The 18,477-nt window shown below is 44.2% G+C and overlaps 1 protein-coding gene across 1 annotated transcript; it reads left to right on the top strand.

Annotated features, from left to right (window-relative positions):
- The first annotated feature begins 13,075 nt into the window (after positions 1-13,075).
- LOC102461976 (olfactory receptor-like protein COR4) lies at positions 13,076-14,011 on the top strand. The gene has a single exon (XM_006133163.4). It carries the CDS (start codon positions 13,076-13,078, stop codon positions 14,009-14,011), a length of 936 nt encoding a protein of 311 aa, XP_006133225.4.
- Positions 14,012-18,477: the final 4,466 nt, after the last annotated feature.

Below are 18,477 nucleotides of genomic sequence, written 5' to 3'. Positions count from 1 at the left end.
AAATGCATGTCTATACCCTCTGTGCCCGGCTTTTAACCCTTTCCATGCTGGAATGAGGCAGCCTGTGACTGCCCACATCTTTGCCTTTCTTGTCTGGCTTCCAGTGAGGTCTCTGTGCCCACCTCTGCAGCCACTAAAACAGTCCCTTTTTCTGCTCAAACAAAAGACAGGACTATGCAGCACTTTAAAGACTAACATGATGGATTATTAGGTGATGAGCTTTCTTGTTAGTCTTTAAAGCACTGCATAGTCCTGTCTTTTGTTTCACTGAGACCAGACTAACATGCCTACATCTCTATTATTATTTCTCTGCTACAGAGGCCCTCCAATAAAATTTCATTTTTTTCCACCCTCAGTTTTTCAGTCACTGTGCACCGCAGTTTGCCCAGTCCTCTCTCTATTCTCTTCTTTATTGGAATCCCCCATCCCACCCCTCAACACACGTGTCTGCATTCTATACCGTACGTAATGGCATTATGGGCAAAACTCCTAGACTTGAAGCAGGGACATCATTTTTTCCTGGGCACAGACACTTAGGCTGTGTCTAGACTACATGCCTCTGTCTTCAGAGACATGTAGATTAGACACATAGGCAAAGGCAAACGAAGCTGCGATTTAAATGATCATGGCTTCATTTACATTTACATGGCGGCCGCGCTGAGCCGACAAACAGCTGATCAGGTGTTTGTCCACTCAGCACGCTAGTCTGGACGTTCCCCTGCCGACATCAAAGCCCTTTGTCGGCAGCCCCGTTATTCCTCTTGGGACGAGGTATACCGGGGCTGCCAACAAAGGGCTTTGATGTCGGCAGGGGAGCGTCCAGACTAGTGCGCTGAGCGGACAAACAGCTGATCAGCTGTTTGTCGGCTCAGCGCGGCAGCCATGTAAATGTAAATGAAGCCACGATCATTTAAATCGCAGCTTCATTTACCTTTGCCAAAACAACAAATCTACATGGCTCCGTCGACGGAGCCATGTAGTTTAGATGTACCCTTAATGACAGATGATTTGAGTTTCTGACTCCAGAAACTCTTGGTTGTTTCTGATGGTGCTCTGGGAAATGTGACTTTGTGCACATTATATGCAACCCCTTCGCCTATGGATTACTCAAAAGGTGATTTTCCTCCTAATACAATCAAACCTTCAAGGTTTCAGAGATTTGCATCACATGGGGCAATGGGACACCAATGTGCCTGGTAGCCCTGAGTAACACCAGCCTAATACATGGGGGAGGTTTTCTGCTATCACCGTGAAGAAGGAAAGAGACATCACTGGCCCTACAATGGCTCTCCTTAGAGGCATGGTATGACTACAGTGTCCTTGTGCATACATAGCTGTGGATCAGTACATGGGCCCTTCCGTGTGGTAACCTCGCCCTTTCAGATTAATCTAACCCTGTGAGAACCACACCTCTGGGCTGCTTCTAGACTGGCAAGTTTTTCCACAAAAGCAGCTGCTTTTGTGGAAAAACTTGCCAGCTGTCTACACTGTCCGCTTGAATTTGCGCAAGAACACTGACGATCTAATGTAAGATTGTCAGTGTTCTTGCGCAAATACTATGATGCTCCCGTTCGGGAAAAAGCCCTCTTGCGCAAATGTATTTGCACAAGAGGGCCAGTGTAGACAGCTAAAGACTGTTTTATGCAAAAAAGCCCCAATGGCAAAAATGGTGTTAGGGGCTTTCTTGAGCAAAACCGCTTCTAGATTGGCACAGACGCTTTTCCGCAAAAAATGCTTTTGCGCAAAAGCCTTCGTGCCAATCTAGATGCTCTTTTCTGCAAATGCTTTTAACAGAAAAACTTTTCCGTCAAAAGCATTTGTGGAAAATCATGCCAGTCTAGACGCAGCCCTGCTGTTACTGGGATAAATTCTGCATGGGAGCCTGTGAGGTGCCAGGGTGCAACTCAGATTAATCAGCAGCTGTGTCACACATGCCTGCAGCTTTGCATGCCTTTCAAGACCTTGCTGAAGTGGCTTCCAGATGGGCCACTCATAAAACCCCTTCCAGCATGCTTCGTACACCTGGATCATCTCTCTCCAGACTGCCACCCACACTCGGGTTACACTCCAGCTCTCACCGGCCTTGGTTGTACTTCAAGGTCACCCCAGCACACTCCACAGCCTTCAATTTCCCTCCTGAAATTTACGTCTTCTGCTGCCAAGCCCTCTCTTAGATAGTACAGGATACATTGACCATTATTTCCTTAATAGCAAAAGTATGCATGCATCTGAATTTCTCAGGCAATTTGCACAGATCAGATAAAACATTAAAACAAAGGGATTGACCAGAAAGTCATGGATTTTAAGTGAGTACAAATCGTGAGGCATGGAAGTCAGGCAAAATTGCATGAAAAATAAAGCTAAAATGTAATTTTGGTGTAATTTAACAACTGATATGAAATTAAAAGAAAAGTTTTTCTCGCCACACAGTTTGAGCCATCTTATTGACCACACTTCTTAGGTCAAGACAATTCCTCAGTCTAATTGCTGTTTCTTTTATACGTTCTGATAAAGTGACTCAAACAGCAGAAACAGAAGTGTGTCATGGTGTCTGCCCCTTCCTTTTTAGCCCTATCCCACCCCCTTTGACAAACATTTCCTCCTGATAACAAGGAGACAAAATGTCTATGTGGAAGGATGTTCCCTGCTGGTTTTCCTCGCCTTTTTGAGCTTCCTTTGTTTCTCTTCCCACTCAATGACTATTTGTTCCTTACATTCAAAATTAATCACAGCAGACATTGTTTTGTTTAAGACTCATCTCTTTGCCAACCTCAACTGGGAACATATGTTAATAACACCATGCCGAGGAATTATACATCATCACATAGATTGTTGCCAAACATATTTTATCAGGATGATGCTGATCAGCAAATTATCATTTTTCAAAAGACACATTACAACAAAAATATATCAACATTTTTTAAAGACAAGAAAACAAAAAATAAGCACAAAAACAATTCCACCTCTCCCACAAGATACACACTACCACATTCAGGACAGACACCACAACAACTATTTAAATATATAGAACATAAAACACAAGAGAACTACTTGTTCCACCCTACCTCGTCTGATGAGGTGGGTCTTATCCATAAAAGCTCATAATACTATATATTTTTGTGAGTCTCTAAGCCCTAATCCACACTAGGGCTTGAATTTGAAATAACCCAATATAGGTTTAATTATTAAGCAGAGTGTCCACACTATCAAGCCTGTTATTTCAAAATAACAGCCTGCTTATTTTGAAAGATAAACCCTTGCTTTTCTCGAGGACTAGTGTTAATTTCAAAATAGTTATTTAAAAATAACAATAGTGTGGGTGCTCCAGAATTGCTATTTTGAAATAACTACTCCCCAGAGCTCCCTGGGGCTGTATATCTGAGGTAGCAAATCCATATTAATGGAGCATGCCTTCCTTGAACTCATTTCAAGGCTTCCCAGAGTTGGGACACGCTATTTCGGTTTTGGTAAATCAGGTGCTATGAAGCCCATTTTAGTAATTTTGAACTGGTTTCCTAGCATAGACATGCCCTATAGAGCCACAGCACTACTCATTGTTTCCTAAGGGCATGTGTACACTGGGAAACTGTTTCAAAAGAACTCAAATTGATTTAATAACTCCTTAAATAACAACAGTTATATAGCAAAATAAAATTAGGATACGTCTACACTAGCCCCCTAATTTGAACTAGGATGGCGAATGAGGGTGACTAAAATTGCAAATGAAGCATGGGATTTAAATATCCCGTGCTTCATTAACATGTTCCCAGACGGTCGCCATTTTGGAAACTAACTAGCCTGGAATAACTGCCCGTGTCTACACGCGACAATGAAATGGGAATTCAAAGTAAACCCCTTAACTCAAATTAGCTGTTAAACCTCATTCAATGAGGAGTAACAACTAATTTGAGCTAAGGGGTTTACTTCAAACTCCTGTTTCACTGCTGCGTGTAGACACAGGCAGTTATTCCAGTCTAGTCAGTTTCCAAAATGGCAACTGCCCAGGAACATGCTAATGAAGCACAGGATATTTAAATCCCATGCTTCATTTGCAATTTCGGTCGCCCTCGTTACCCTCCCTAGTTTGAACTAGGGGGCTAGTGTAGATGTACCCCTAGTCTGAAGCAAGCTCCATTAATGTGAATACTCTACCTTGACTCAGAGCCCCAGGAATCACTGGGGAGTAATGGATTTGAATTACTCCGGGGAGCAGTTATTTCAAAATAGTGATACTGGAGCCTCCACACTACTGTTATATCAACATAACCGTTACCCGGAAGGCTCAGGTAAACAATTGCTGTGGGCAATTAATTAAAGCCTAATGCGCCTCCCCCACAGAAGCCAGTTTCGACCTGGTACCTGTATCTATCACTGGTGAACAGCTAGTCACAAATCAGGTCTGAGACAGAATTTAGGGCCAAACCATATATTTTAAAAGATCGTGAACACGTATCAATCAACAAGAAAACAGTAAATGTCCCACCCTAGCCTGGAAGAAAAGGAGATAGGAAAGATCCTGTATACAAAAGGAGTTATACTTAAAACACAGAAGGCGGCGATGGACGCCTGCGGCCTTCTACCTCGTGGCTAATTGGAAGCCTTGAGGGAGGACTGCAGGAAGATCTCTCGGGGTCCCGATCAGTTCTGGATCCTGAGTAGGTCCTCGAAGTAGATCCTCACCTCTCCACGTGGTGGTCGCCTCCGGATTCCTGATTACCAATCCTTAGGTTAGGTGAAGTCCGTAGGTGTAAAATAGTGGTATAGTCCCAGAGTCCAAGATCACCAGTCCCCAAAATCCTTGCAGAGGGAGACTTCTCTCACCCTCAGGAGGACGCAACTAGTGCTGGACCTGAGCAGCCTTGGCCAGGCCACGTGTAGATGGCACTCCTCAGAGTTGACAGACGAAGACGAACAACAACACAGCTACAAGCGGATCGACGAAGACCAATGGACGGGTAGAAGAGAACCAACCTGAACCATTCTCAGGGGAGGGTTTATAAAGACAATAAGGCAGGAAACTGGGTTAGTGAGTGGGGTGCAACAGAAGAGGGCGGTGTGCATAGGGAAAAGGGTGCCGGGTGCATAACTGGGATGCGCATGCATGGTATTAGTGCGGGGTGCACAGGTCTGGTGCCGTGTGCAGAGGCCAGAGAGTGGAGTGCAAAACCTTCTTCTTTTTGTTGGGAAAAGACACTGCTGAGGTGAAAAAGGATCAGCAGACTCCATTTTAAATCATAAACTCCATTTTAAAAGCACCAGCCTGGGTAACATAATTGTTTTGAAATTAATATTACTCCATCACAAAAGCAGGAGTACAGATTTCAAAAAGAGCAGGGAAGATAGATGCTCCAATTATTCACTGGACCTAAAGTGATTTCAAAATCAAGCCATTTCATCTATTTTTAGGGAATGATCTTTTGCATGGAAATTATCAGCTTTCCATCAAAATATCAGGCTTACCTCCTCCCCAGACTGTGGTGATCGCTATCACCAGAGTCCCCATAGCTATGGGCAGATCAACAAGAGGAGAGACCATCCATTGCAGAGTGTGGAGGGGATGGCATTGAACCTGGAAGCCATGAAAGAGAATGGCAGGGTTGAGTATCTGTAGGGCCCATTGAGATTTGCAAAACTTTGGTTTTCACTTGCCCTTTGTTGATGAGCTCTGCTCACTACTTGGTTCAACTAAAAACTTCAGGCTGAAGTATACCCCAAATTCATGCACTGTAACTCTATTAGACATTGCATCATTTAGTAACACAGGAGGAAATAGTGTGACACTTACTCCTCCGGGTACGAGTTATACTGGGGAGAGCTTTGCTTCACTGAATGGATTAATTAGGTGTTGTTCCACTCTGAGCTCATCTGCACCCACTCCTCCCCCTGAGCCAGGCACCCTTCAGCCTTCCCACTCCAACCCAATTCCCATCCCCTCCCCCAGCACCAGGTATCCCCAGACCCACTGCTCCAATGCAATGCCCTCCCTTCCCCCAGAACCAGGCACCCCCAGCCTCCTTGCTCTAACTCAATGCCTCTCCTCTCCCGCATAGCCAGGGACATAAATCTAGCAGGGAGGAGGGTAACACCCAGGGTCTCACTGGTGCCATGTGCTTTTCCCTCCAGGCACTGGGGCCCGTGCGCAGCGCGGTTGTGAATGGTCCAGGTGTGTGGCTCTGAACATTCAATTGATGGCTCATGCCACCATCCCTTCCCCAATCCCTTTTGCAGTGCAAAAAATCCCGGATATTTTTTGCCTTTTAAAAAAACCATCCGGATGGCCTTTTAACACGTAAAAACAAGGACATATCCGGTAACAACTGGACATATGGTATCCCTACCCAATCCCCAGCTCAGATCTTTCTCACCAGGGCCGCTGCCTCGCTGTCTCACTGCCCAGCTCTGCCACTGCCTTGCCACGTGCCTCGTTGCCCGGCTACCCCACTGCTTCTTGCAGCCACCAGCAGCTTGTGTGCCTGTGCCGACATAGCCTGTCTTGGGGAGGCGCTGCCACTGTGGCAGATGCGGCAGGCGTGCTTTGCCACTGCCTTTTGACAACTCCCCCCTCCCACCAGCTGGCAGCTCCTGTGCACGCGGCCTGGGTCAAAGCCACGCGGCTCGGTGCTCGGCTCAGCGCTGCAGCTGGAGCCCCAGCAATGAGGCAGGCAGGTGGCTTGGGAAGTGGCTCAAGGCACTGTGGGACACATGCAAAGGAGCCACTGGCTGAATGTGGTTGTAGGGTAAATTGAGGCAGCCCATGGTATCTTGCTGAGAACTGACAAACTCAAATCCGAAAGGATCAGACCAAGCCTGAGAAAGATACAGTACAATGGTTACTGTGACCCTGGTTCCCCTGGCAACCACATTCCAAAAGGGCCTCACTTTGATAAGGCCGGTACCAAAGAACCAAACTACCGCACGGGATTGTTTTTCATTGTCTGCTTTGTTCCTAGAAAATAAGCTTGAATCCCAAAGATCGTGCCAAGGCAATACCACCCCCACAGGAGATGCATTATATTTCCAGCCAGCAAAATGACCATCAACATGCCTTTGTTTATGTTGGCTTATTTAGCTTGTTAGGAACAACGACCTGTATTAGTGATAACATGTTAATCGGCGATGGGCAGAGATACTGTGTAACTGTCGTAGACCATTGGCTTCTGTGCATATCTCACTTCCGCTGCTAGACCTATCAAATCACTTCTCCTCCATTCATCTGCTACCTATATAATCTAATGTATGTTTTGGTTAAATTAGTGCTCATCAGGTTAACCCCTGATGAGTACTCTACCAGCTGTGTGAATCAATAAATCCTCTGTTTGTTTTCACCTGCACCCAGTGTGTCCAAGAAATTAAAACCTTACACTGGTCCACGGGTTGTGTGTTGAGTAGCTCTGCTTTAGATCGTACCCAGAATAGCATGGTGGGCAATCCTTTAGAATCTAAAATCTGAGGGTATGTCTAGACTCCATGGCTCAGTTGACGGAGCCATGTAAAGTAGTTTACTTATTTATTTATTTAAATAATCCCCGCTTCATTAAAATAAAAATGGCCGCTGTGCTGTGCTGACGATCAGCTGTTCTGGCAGAGCTGATGGCTGGAATTTATGGGGTGGCACTTGTTGATTCAATGATAATCATCTGCTTTTTATTCCAGCTATCATTCTGCAGCTCCAATGTTATCAAACATTTCTTCTGTGAAAGCCCCACTCTGCTGGCGCTCTCCTGCTCTGACACACTCTGATTGTGTTGTTTGCCTCCACGTACTACATTATTATGATCAGCGTTGCGACCATCCTCCTCTCCTATGTCTGTATCATCTCGACCATCCTGCAGATCCACTCTGCCGAGAGCTGGCACAAAACCTTCTCCATCTGCACTTGTCACTTGTCAGCGGTGGCCATGTTCTATGGCACCCAACTCTTCATGTATTTACGTCCTGCCTCCAGCTATTCCATGGACACCGACAAAATAGCCTCCGTGTTCTACTCGCTGGTGATCCCTTTGTTGCATCCCCTCATCGATAGCCTGAGGAACAGGGAGGTTAAAGATGCCCTGTGGAAAGCAATATATAAACCTGTCACTTCTTCATAATGTCTTTAATTCAGTACAAATTCAGCGGAGAAGAACAAAAACAGCTGAATTCCATTCCCAGACAATTGCAATGTCATTTTGCAGCATCCAATGGTAGTATTGTTCATGATCATATTTTAATTATCATAAATTTGTATTCCAACAAGGTCTGCAAATGCCAGCAGTGATCAAGACTTCATTAGGATACTGGCCCAACTAAATTCAAGGAGGATCCTGTTTTACATGCATGAGAATAAATTTTTAAATTTGCTTTGCAATCATGAAGTTCTTGGTGTTGGGAAAGAAAAGAAGGACATCAAACCTATCCCTCTCTTCTTTGTATTGAAGATTCATTGTACAGATGGATTCATTGTACAGTTGTAAAGTAGAAGTGTGTGATATAACAAAAGCAAAGGATGTTTCACAAAGCCTCCTGTCAGTCTGCAATCTATGTTCTTTACAGGTCATTGAAGAGATATCCTGGTATCTGTTCATCCACGAGGTTTTGAAAAGTAGCCCCTTCTTTTAAGTTAAAGGGACAGGAACATAAGTATTAGCAAGGGTAATGTTTCCAAGAGAGGGCACCGAGAGTGTGCCTCATTTGTACTATTCCACACTGAATTGAATAAGAAGTAATATGGAAAGGTTTAGGTTTCTCTACCATATAGATTAAACAGAAAGAAAAATCACTAAATATTTATACACCATCAGCAGTGTCTCTATGAGATATTCCTCTCTGTTCTGTTGAATGGTATTTTAGATTTTGAAGAACAGGGGTGGTAGGAATGGAATGGCTGAGGGGACTGTGAGTGATAAATGGATAGAGTCCAGCCATTGATTGATGGTGGAGTGAAGAGGTGGTTACAAATCTGAAAAAGAAATTCAGTTCAATCTGATTCCAATCTGACAATTCCCAAAATATTTGGCAAGTGGAAAACATGGACCAAAATTACCTTTTCAGCTGATGGAAACATTTAACATAATTGGAAATGGAACATTTTCTTTCCTTCTTGGGGAATTTTCAATGTAGAAGCAAAGACAATGAAGTGCCTAAACTGACCAAATGGATGGGAATGGAAGAGGCAGTGATGTTGCTGCTTCCCTTGTATCCTTTTGTCCAATGAGTAGAGCTCTCCTGTGAGTGTGGCAGACACAGGTCAATTCTTGCTTAATTCTCACTTTATCTCATAGGGAGAAGTTATTTGAAAATTGGGTCTCCAATATTGCTGGGTAGTGCCTTGGCATGTGTGCTATGACCTCTCCTGAATCTTTCTGAGGATTGGTCTATGCTAATGCAGGAAGTCAATTTAAAGTACACTATTTTAAAGTCAGCATAACTTACAGCAGTATACACACAATGGTATGTTGAGGGGAAAGTTACAACACTGAATTATGCAGCCTTTCAATTCCTAGGCCCTTTCTATACCTTGGTGTTAATGGATTAGAAACATGATGCTCACAACTCTTAGACTTTGTGATTTTAGCCTCTATGGTGAACCTTAAAGACCTGATAAGATGCTCCAGCATTTGTGGATACTAACAGTAACTGCAGATAGATTGTTCCCTCCCATACTCCCATGAAATTCTATTTGATGTAAATAATTTTTTTAAATGACGATTGTGGTGGCAACTTTATTTTTACTGTCCACATTTCATGATGGGCAATTAAACATATGGGAATAGTCTGAAATAAAAATCCTGCCAGTCTGCTCAATATCGTGTTGCCTCTTCTCATTCCAATTACAGGAGGCAGCATTTTCAAAAGAATCTATTAATTCAGGGTATCTATGGAGAAGTAAGAAAATGTGGATCTTATATTCTTCCTGCCTTTCTTTGTCCATCTCTCAATGGGAGTAACTCTTGTTGTTTGTAGGCAGACACCCTCCAGCCCTCCTGCTCCAATCCAATGCCCTTCCCAATCCCCATTGCCAGGTATCCCCCTTATTCTCCTGCTCTAACCCAATGCACCCACCCCTCTTTCAGAGCCAGGCACCCTCCAGTCCTCCCACTCCAACCCAATTCCCATGCCCTCCACTAGCACCAGGTATCCCCAGATCCCCTACTCAAATCCAATGTCCTCATTCCCCCAGAGCCACGCACACCCAACCTCCCTGCTCTAACTCAATGCCCCTCCCCTCCCACAGAGCTTGGGATATATATCTGGTAAGCTAGAGGTTTACGCCCTGGGTCTCACAGGAGCCACATGCTTTTCCCTCCATGTGCTGGGGCCCGTGCGCATCACTGTTGTGACTGGTCCAGGTGCGCAGCTCCGAATGTTCCATTGAAGGCATGTGCCCCCGCCTTCTCCTGCATCCCCTTTGCCTTTTAAAAAACCCATCAAGATGGCGATTTAACATGTGAAAACAAGGACATGTCCAAGAAAAAACGGATGTATGGTAACCCTACTCAAGCTGCAGCACAGATTCTCCCACCCTGGCCTCACCTCCTCGGCTCGCTGGCCAGCTCTGTCACTGCCTCTTGCCAGCCCCCGCAGCTTCTACACACGCGCCAACATCGCCTGGCTCGGGGAGGTGCTGCCACTGTGGCAGATGCGGCGTGAAAATCAAGTTGGTTCAGTGAGATCCCCAACCCTCAGCTTCCCCTCTCCCTACTTCCCCTTACTTCCCCCTTCCAGCTCCCTCCTCCCAGGTTTCCCCTTTCCCTCTCTTCTCCACTCTCTTCTCCCCCAGTTTTGTTAAATAAAGAGTTTGTGTTCATGAAAATATATTTATTTTATTTGACATCAGGAAGGAGGGTTAGGGAGGGGTAAGTGGAAGGACATGAGGGAAGAATGAGGCACAAGCCCCCAGTGGGGCAGACCATGGAGGCTCTTAGTGCTCCTCAGGGTGGAAGATCTCTCGCAGGGCCTCCTGGATACTGACAGCCCCCGATGGACCTCCCGGATGGCAGCCTGCAGAAAGTGCAGCCAGGCTCTCAGCGACGCATCTACAAGAAGTACCAGAGTGCCCAGGGGCAGCTCTGGCTTCATGTTGCAGAGTGCTGTGGTGTCCCGAGTGAGGGCAACCAGAGCACACAGAGACAAAATGCTTTCTGTCCCTCATCAAGGTAGGCAAGCAAGCAGGGAAACCTAAGAACCAGCTGTCCGGGGGGGGGGGGTCCCTTTAAGAATAGGCCTCAAATAGCCTCAGGCAGCAGCCATACAAAGTAACTCTTCATCTGATGCGCTGCTGGACCTGGTTCCAACCGGCCTTAAATGTGATTCAGCATCCACTCAGTGTGGATGCACTATTTTGAAATAGCAAAACGCTATTTCGAAATGCATTTTCTGTGTAGACGCATTATTTCAAAATAACTTTTTTTGAATTAACTATTTCAAAATAAGATTTTGAAATAATGGTGTAGTGTAGACAAACCCAAACTCTCCTCCTCCCCGAGCAGTGGCTATGAAACTCTGGTGATATCTATGGGCAGATCAGCTAGAGCACAGACCAACCTCTATAGTGTGTGTGGGGGTTCTGGTTGAGTCTGGGAGCCATGAAAGACAATGGTGGGGTGGAGGATCTGCAGGGCTGCATGAGATTTGGAAGACTTTGGTTTCCATCTTCCATTTGTTGATCAGCTCTGCTCAGTACCTGGTTCAACTAAAAACTTCAGGATGAAATATACCCCGAACTTCATACACTGTAACGCTGGTAGAAATTGCGTCATTTAGTAACACAGGAGGAAAGAGTGAGACAATTACTCCTCAGGGTACGAGTTACACTGAGGAGGACTTTAGGTCACCGAATGGATTAATTAGGTGTTATTCCACTCTGAGTTCAACTATTCCCAGTTGTTTCAAGGAGCATGTCCCATGGATCACAGATCTGGGTATAAAAGTTTCCAAAAGCTCCAAACAGGCAGTTTCTGTCAGTGGGGAAACATCCCCATGTCTCTCTCTGCTGTCAGAAGATACGCGCTATTCTCCTGCATCACAGTCACACACAGACGGACTTGATTGGAGTTTGGCAGGTACGGTTTCAAGATCTCCAGCACTAAAAAAAAAAAAATATTGCAACTGCTCTCCCATGAAGGAACAGAACAAGCTCTTTGCTTGAAAAAGATAGGCTACTGAATAATCCCTGAATTTAGTGTCTTTCATAATGTGTCTGGATTTTCATTCAGGGTGTGTCTAGACTACATGACTCCGTCGACGGAGGCATGTAGATTAGCCAGATCAGCAGAGGGAAATGAAGCCGCGATTAAAATAATCGCGGCTTCATTTAAATTTAAATGGCTGCCCCGCTCTGCCGATCAGCTGTTTGTCGGCAGATCGGGGCAGTCTGGACGCGACGCGCCGACAAAGAAGCCTTTCTTGATCGGCACAGGTAAGCCTCGTGAAACCAGGTTTACCTGTGCCGATCAAGAAAGGCTTCTTTGTCGGCGCGTCGCGTCCAGACTGCCCCGATCTGCCGACAAACAGCTGATCGGCAGAGCGGGGCAGCCATTTAAATTTAAATGAAGCCGCGATTATTTTAATCGCGGCTTCATTTCCCTCTGCCGATCTGGCTAATCTACATGCCTCCATCGACGGAGGCATGTAGTTTAGACGTACCCTCAGATAGATAGTCAGATGCATGGAAACTTAATTTTTACAGCAAACAAGCTTTTCCTAAAAAGCGACATAAAGAGCTGCTCTTGCCAAAGACAAATAGAAAGATTTATAATCTTTTGCTCTCACCCCATCTTGAGCTAAGTTATAATCTTGTAACAATGGGATGGTGGTTGACTCTAGACTCACAAGACAGTCTTTGCAGCTTAAATTAGTAACCAGAGGGGATAACCTGAATGTCCTCGTATGCGTACAGTTGTGAACATTATCAGTTGTGAACATCTGGCTCCGTAGACAAAGTCCTTCCCTGAGATTGTAATTGAGTCCAATAAGAAACCGATCCTCATTTTTGTTTGCTTCCTTCATTACAGCAAAGGGTTAGTTTTCCTGAGTCACTGTCCCCACTACTGGCTGGGCCAAATCCCTGTAGCTGCCTCATCTCAGCTCAGAGGAGATGGAAGGGGGAAATCACTCATGGGTGTCTGAGTTCATTCTCTCTGGACTGACGGATCGTCTGGAATTGCAGGTCCCTCTCTTTATTTTGTTCCTTCTGATTTATATTATCACCCTGGTGGGGAATGGGGGAATGATCTTGTTAATCATCATTGACCCCCGACTTCACACCCCAATGTATTTTTTCCTCCAGAATTTGTCTTTCTGTGATATCTGTTGTTCATCAGTAATTGCCCCTAAGATGCTGCAAAATTTCTTATCTGAGAAGAAAAGCATTTCCTACACTGGCTGCCATATACAATTGTACTTCTGTATCATTTTTCAAGATACTGAGTGTCTCTTGCTGGCTGTGATGGCGTATGATCGTTATGTGGCCATTTCTAACCCACTGCGCTATACGCTCACTATGTCGAGACAGCGTTGTAACCAGCTGATGGCTGGAGTCTATGGGGTGGCATTGGCTGATTCAACAATAATTATCTGCTTTTCACTCCAGCTGTCATTCTGCAGCTCCAACATTATCAAACATTTCTTCTGTGACACGCCCCCACTGCTGGCGCTCTCCTGCTCTGACACCCGCATCAATGAGAGTGTGCTATTTGCCTCCGTATGCTACACTACAGTGTTCAGCGTTGTGACCATCCTTCTCTCCTATGTCTTTATCATCTCCAGCATCCTGCAGATCCGCTCTGCCGAGGGCCGGTATAAAGCCTTCTCCACCTGCACTTGTCACTTGATGGCGGTGGTCATGTTCCATGGCAGCCAACTCTTCATGTATTTACGTCCTACCTCCAGCTATTCCATGGACACCGACAAAATAGCCTCAGTTTTCTACACGGTTGTAGTCCCCTTGTTGAATCCCATCATCTACAGCCTGAGGAACAGGGAGGTGAAGGGCGCCTTGCATAAAATAATACATAAACCTGTTACTCATTGATAAATCTCTTTTTTTCAGTACAGATTCAGTGGTGGTAGGCAAAAATAGTTGAATTCCATTCCCAGTCTACTGCAATGTCATTTTGCAGCATCCAATGATAGCATTGTTCATGATCAAATTGTTATTATCATAAATATGTATTCCAACAAGGTCTGCAAACCCCAGCAAATATCAAGTCTTTATTAGGCTATTCAAGGAGGCTCCTGTTTCACATGCATGAGCATAAAATAGATAATGTGTTGTGCAATCATGAAGCCCTTGGTATTGGGAAAGAAAAGAAGGACATCAAATCTATCCCCCTCTTCTTTGTACTGAGTCTGCTCTCCTTATGCTAATGCTGCCAATCAATCTAAGGTACACTAGTGTAAAGTCAAGATAACTTAATCTGATTTACATGATGCTATGTTGACAGGAGAGTTATGAAACTAAATTATGGAGTCTATGAATTCCCAGGCCCTTTCTATAATTTGGTGTTATGAGACTAAGAAACGTGATGCTCACAACTCCTAGACATGGAGATTTTTAGCTTCTATAGTGAACAGTAAAAGAGCTGATAAGTTGCTCCAGTATTTGCTGGTACTAAAAGTAGCGGCAAAGAGATTCTTCCCTCCCAAGCTCCCATGGAATTCTATTCACTGTAAATAATTCTTTTAAATTACTACGTGTGGTAGCAACTTTATTTATACTATCTATATTTAATGATGGGAAATTAAAAATATGGGAGTGATCTGAATTTAAAAAAAATCCTCCCAGTCTGCTCATTACTTAGTTGCCTCTTCTCTTTCCCAATAGAGGAGGAAGCATTTTCAAAAGAATCTATTATTTCAGGGAGCCAATGGAGAAGCAAAAAAAAATGTGGATCTTATATTCTTTCTGCCTCCCTTTGGCCATCTCTCAATGGGAGTAACTCTACTTGTTTGGAGGCTCTTTTGTGACTCTCATCAATGATGCGTTTCTGAGCACCTCAAAATCATTATTGTATTTATTGACACAACTTCCGTGTTAGGTAGCACTGTCGTATCTCCCTTTCACAAATGAGGAGCTGAAGCACAGAGAATGTAAATTCTTGCTTCAAGGTCACACGAGAGGGCTGTTATTGATCCAGGAACTGAGTTCCAAATTACAGAGTGCTAGACCAAATGCATGTCTATACCCTCTGTGCCCGGCTTTTAACCCTTTCTATGCTGGAATGAGGCAGCCTCCCCCATGACTGCCCTCATCTTTGCCTTTCTTGTCTGGCCTTCAGTGAGGTCTCTGTGCCCACCTCTGCAGTGGCTAAAACAGTCCCTTTTTCTGCTCAAACAAAAGACAGGACTATGCAGCACTTTAAAGACTAACATGATGGATTATTAGGTGATGAGCTTTCTTGTTAGTCTTTAAAGCACTGCATAGTCCTGTCTTTTGTTTCACTAAGACCAGACTAACATGCCTACATCTCTATTATTATTTTTCTGCTACAGAGGCCCTCCAATAAAATTTCATTTTTTTCCACCCTCAGTTTTTCAGTCACTGTGCACCACAGTTTGCCCAGTCCTCTCTCTAGTCTCTTCTTTATTGGAATCCCCCACCCCACCCCTCAACACATGTGTCTGCATTCTATACCATACGTAATGGCATTATGGGCAAAACTCCTAGACTTGAAGCAGGGACATCACTTTTTCCTGGGCACAGACACTTAGTGACAGATGATTTGAGTTTCTGACTCCAGAAACTCTTGGTTGTTTCTGCTGGTGCTCTGGGAAATGTGACTTTGTGCACATTATATGCAACCCCTTCGCCTATGGATTACTCAAAAGGTGATTTTCCTCCTAATACAATCAAGCCTTCAAGGTTTCAGAGATTTGCATCACACGGGGCAATGGGACACCAATGTGCCTGGTAGCCCTGAGTAACACCAGCCTAATACATGGAGGAGGTTTTCTGCTATCACCATGAAGAAAGAAAGAGACATCACTGGCCCTACAATGGCTCTCCTTAGAGGCAGGGTATGACCACAGTGTCCTTGTGCATACATAGCTGTGGATCAGTACATGGGCCCTTCCGTGTGGTAACCTCGCCCTTTCAGATTAATCTAACCCTGTGAGAACCACACCTCTGGGCTGCTTCTAGACTGGCAAGTTTTTCCACAAAAGCAGCTGCTTTTGTGGAAAAACTTGCCAGCTGTCTACACTGTCCGCTTGAATTTGCGCAAGAACACTGACGATCTAATGTAAGATTGTCAGTGGTCTTGCGCAAATACTATGATGCTCCCGTTCGGGAAAAAGCCCTCTTGCGCAAATGTATTTGCACAAGAGGGCCAGTGTAGACAGCTAAAGACTGTTTTATGCAAAAAAGCCCCAATGGCGAAAATGGCGTTAGGGGCTTTCTTGAGCAAAACCGCTTCTAGATTGGCACAGACGCTTTTCCGCAAAAAATGCTTTTGCGCAAAAGCCTCCGTGCCCATATACATGCTCTTTTCTGCAAATGCTTTTAACAGAAAAACTTTTCCGTCAAAAGCATTGGCAGAAAATCATGCCAGTCTAGACACAGCCCTGCTGTTACTGGGATTAATTCTGGATGGGAGCCTGTGAGGAGCCAGGGTGCAACTCAGATTAATCAGCAGCTGTGTCACACATGCCTGCAGCTTTGCATGCCTTTCAGGACCTTGCTGAAGTGGCTTCCAGATGGGCCACTCATAAAACCCCTTCCAGCATGCTTCATACACCTGGATCATCTCTCTCCAGACTGCCACCCACACTCGGGTTACACTCCAGCTCTCACCGGCCTTGGTTGTACTTCAAGGTCACCCCAGCACACTCCACAGCCTTCAATTTCCCTCCTGAAATTTACGTCTTCTGCTGCCAAGCCCTCTCCTAGATAGTACAGGATACATTGACCATTATTTCCTTAATAGCAAAAGTATGCATGCATCTGAATTTCTCAGGCAATTTGCACAGATCAGATAAAACATTAAAACAAAGGGATTGACCAGAAAGTCATGGATTTTAAGTGAGTACAAATCGTGAGGCATGGAAGTCAGGCAAAATTGCATGAAAAATAAAGCTAAAATTTCGGTGTAATTTAACAACTGATATGAAATTAAAAGAAAAGTTTTTCTTGCCACGCAGTTTGAGCCATCTTATTGACTGCACTTCTTAGGTCAAGACAATTCCTCAGTCTAATTGCTGTTTCTTTTATACGTTCTGATAAAGTGACTCAAACAGCAGAAACAGAAGTGCGTCGTGGTGTCTGCCCCTTCCTTTTTAGCCCTATCCCACCCCCTTTGACAAACATTTCCTCCTGATAACAAGGAGACAAAATGTCTATGTGGAAGGATGTTCCCTGCTGGTTTTCCTCGCCTTTTTGAGCTTCCTTTGTTTCTCTTCCCGCTCGATGACTATTTGTTCCTTAAATTCAAAATTAATCACAGCAGACATTGTTTTGTTTAAGACTCATCTCTTTGCCAACCTCAACTGGGAACATATGTTAATAACACCATGCCGAGGAATTATACATCATCACATAGATTGTTGCCAAACATATTTTATCAGGATGATGCTGATCAGCAAATTATCATTTTTCAAAAGACACATTACAACAAAAATATATCAACATTTTTTAAAGACAGGAAAACAAAAAATAAGCACAAAAACAATTCCACCTCTCCCACAAGATACACACTACCACGTTCAGGACAGACACCACAACAACTATTTAAATATATAGAACATAAAACACAAGAGAACTACTTGTTCTACCCTACCTCGTCTGATGAGGTGGGTCTTATCCATAAAAGCTCATAATACTATATATTTTTGTGAGTCTCTAAGCCCTAATCCACACTAGGGCTTGAATTTGAAATAACCCAACATAGGTTTAATTATTAAGCACAGTGTCCACACTATCAAGCCTGTTAATTCAAAATAATGGCCTGCTTATTTTGAAAGATAAACCCTTGCTTTTCTCAAGGAATAGTGTTAATTTCAAAATAGTTATTTAAAAATAACAATAGTGTGGGTGCTCCAGAATTGCTATTTCAAAATAACTACTCCCCAGAGCTCCCTGGGGCTGTATATCTGAGGTAGCAAATCCATATTAATGGAGCCTGCCTTCCTTGAACTCATTTCAAGGCTTCCCAGAGTTGGGACACGCTATTTCGGTTTTGGTAAATCAGGTGCTATGAAGCCCATTTTAGTAATTTTGAACTGGTTTCCTAGCATAGACATGCCCTATAGAGCCACAGCACTACTCATTGTTTCCTAAGGGCATGTGTACACTGGGAATCTATTTCAAAAGAACTCAAATTGATTTAATAACTCCTGAAATAACAACATTTATATAGCAAAATAAAATTAGGATACGTCTACACTAGCCCCCTAATTTGAACTAGGAAGGCGAATGAGGGTGACTGAAATTGCAAATGAAGCACGGGATTTAAATATCCCATGCTTCATTAGCATGTTCCCAGATGGTCGCCATTTTGGAAA

The sequence above is a fragment of the Pelodiscus sinensis genome, chromosome 4 (genome assembly GCF_049634645.1).
Source record: "Pelodiscus sinensis isolate JC-2024 chromosome 4, ASM4963464v1, whole genome shotgun sequence".
Taxonomy (NCBI): domain Eukaryota; kingdom Metazoa; phylum Chordata; order Testudines; family Trionychidae; genus Pelodiscus; species Pelodiscus sinensis.
The sequence above is the reverse complement of the archived record's forward strand: the minus strand, read 5'-3'. Positions and strand labels throughout refer to the sequence as shown.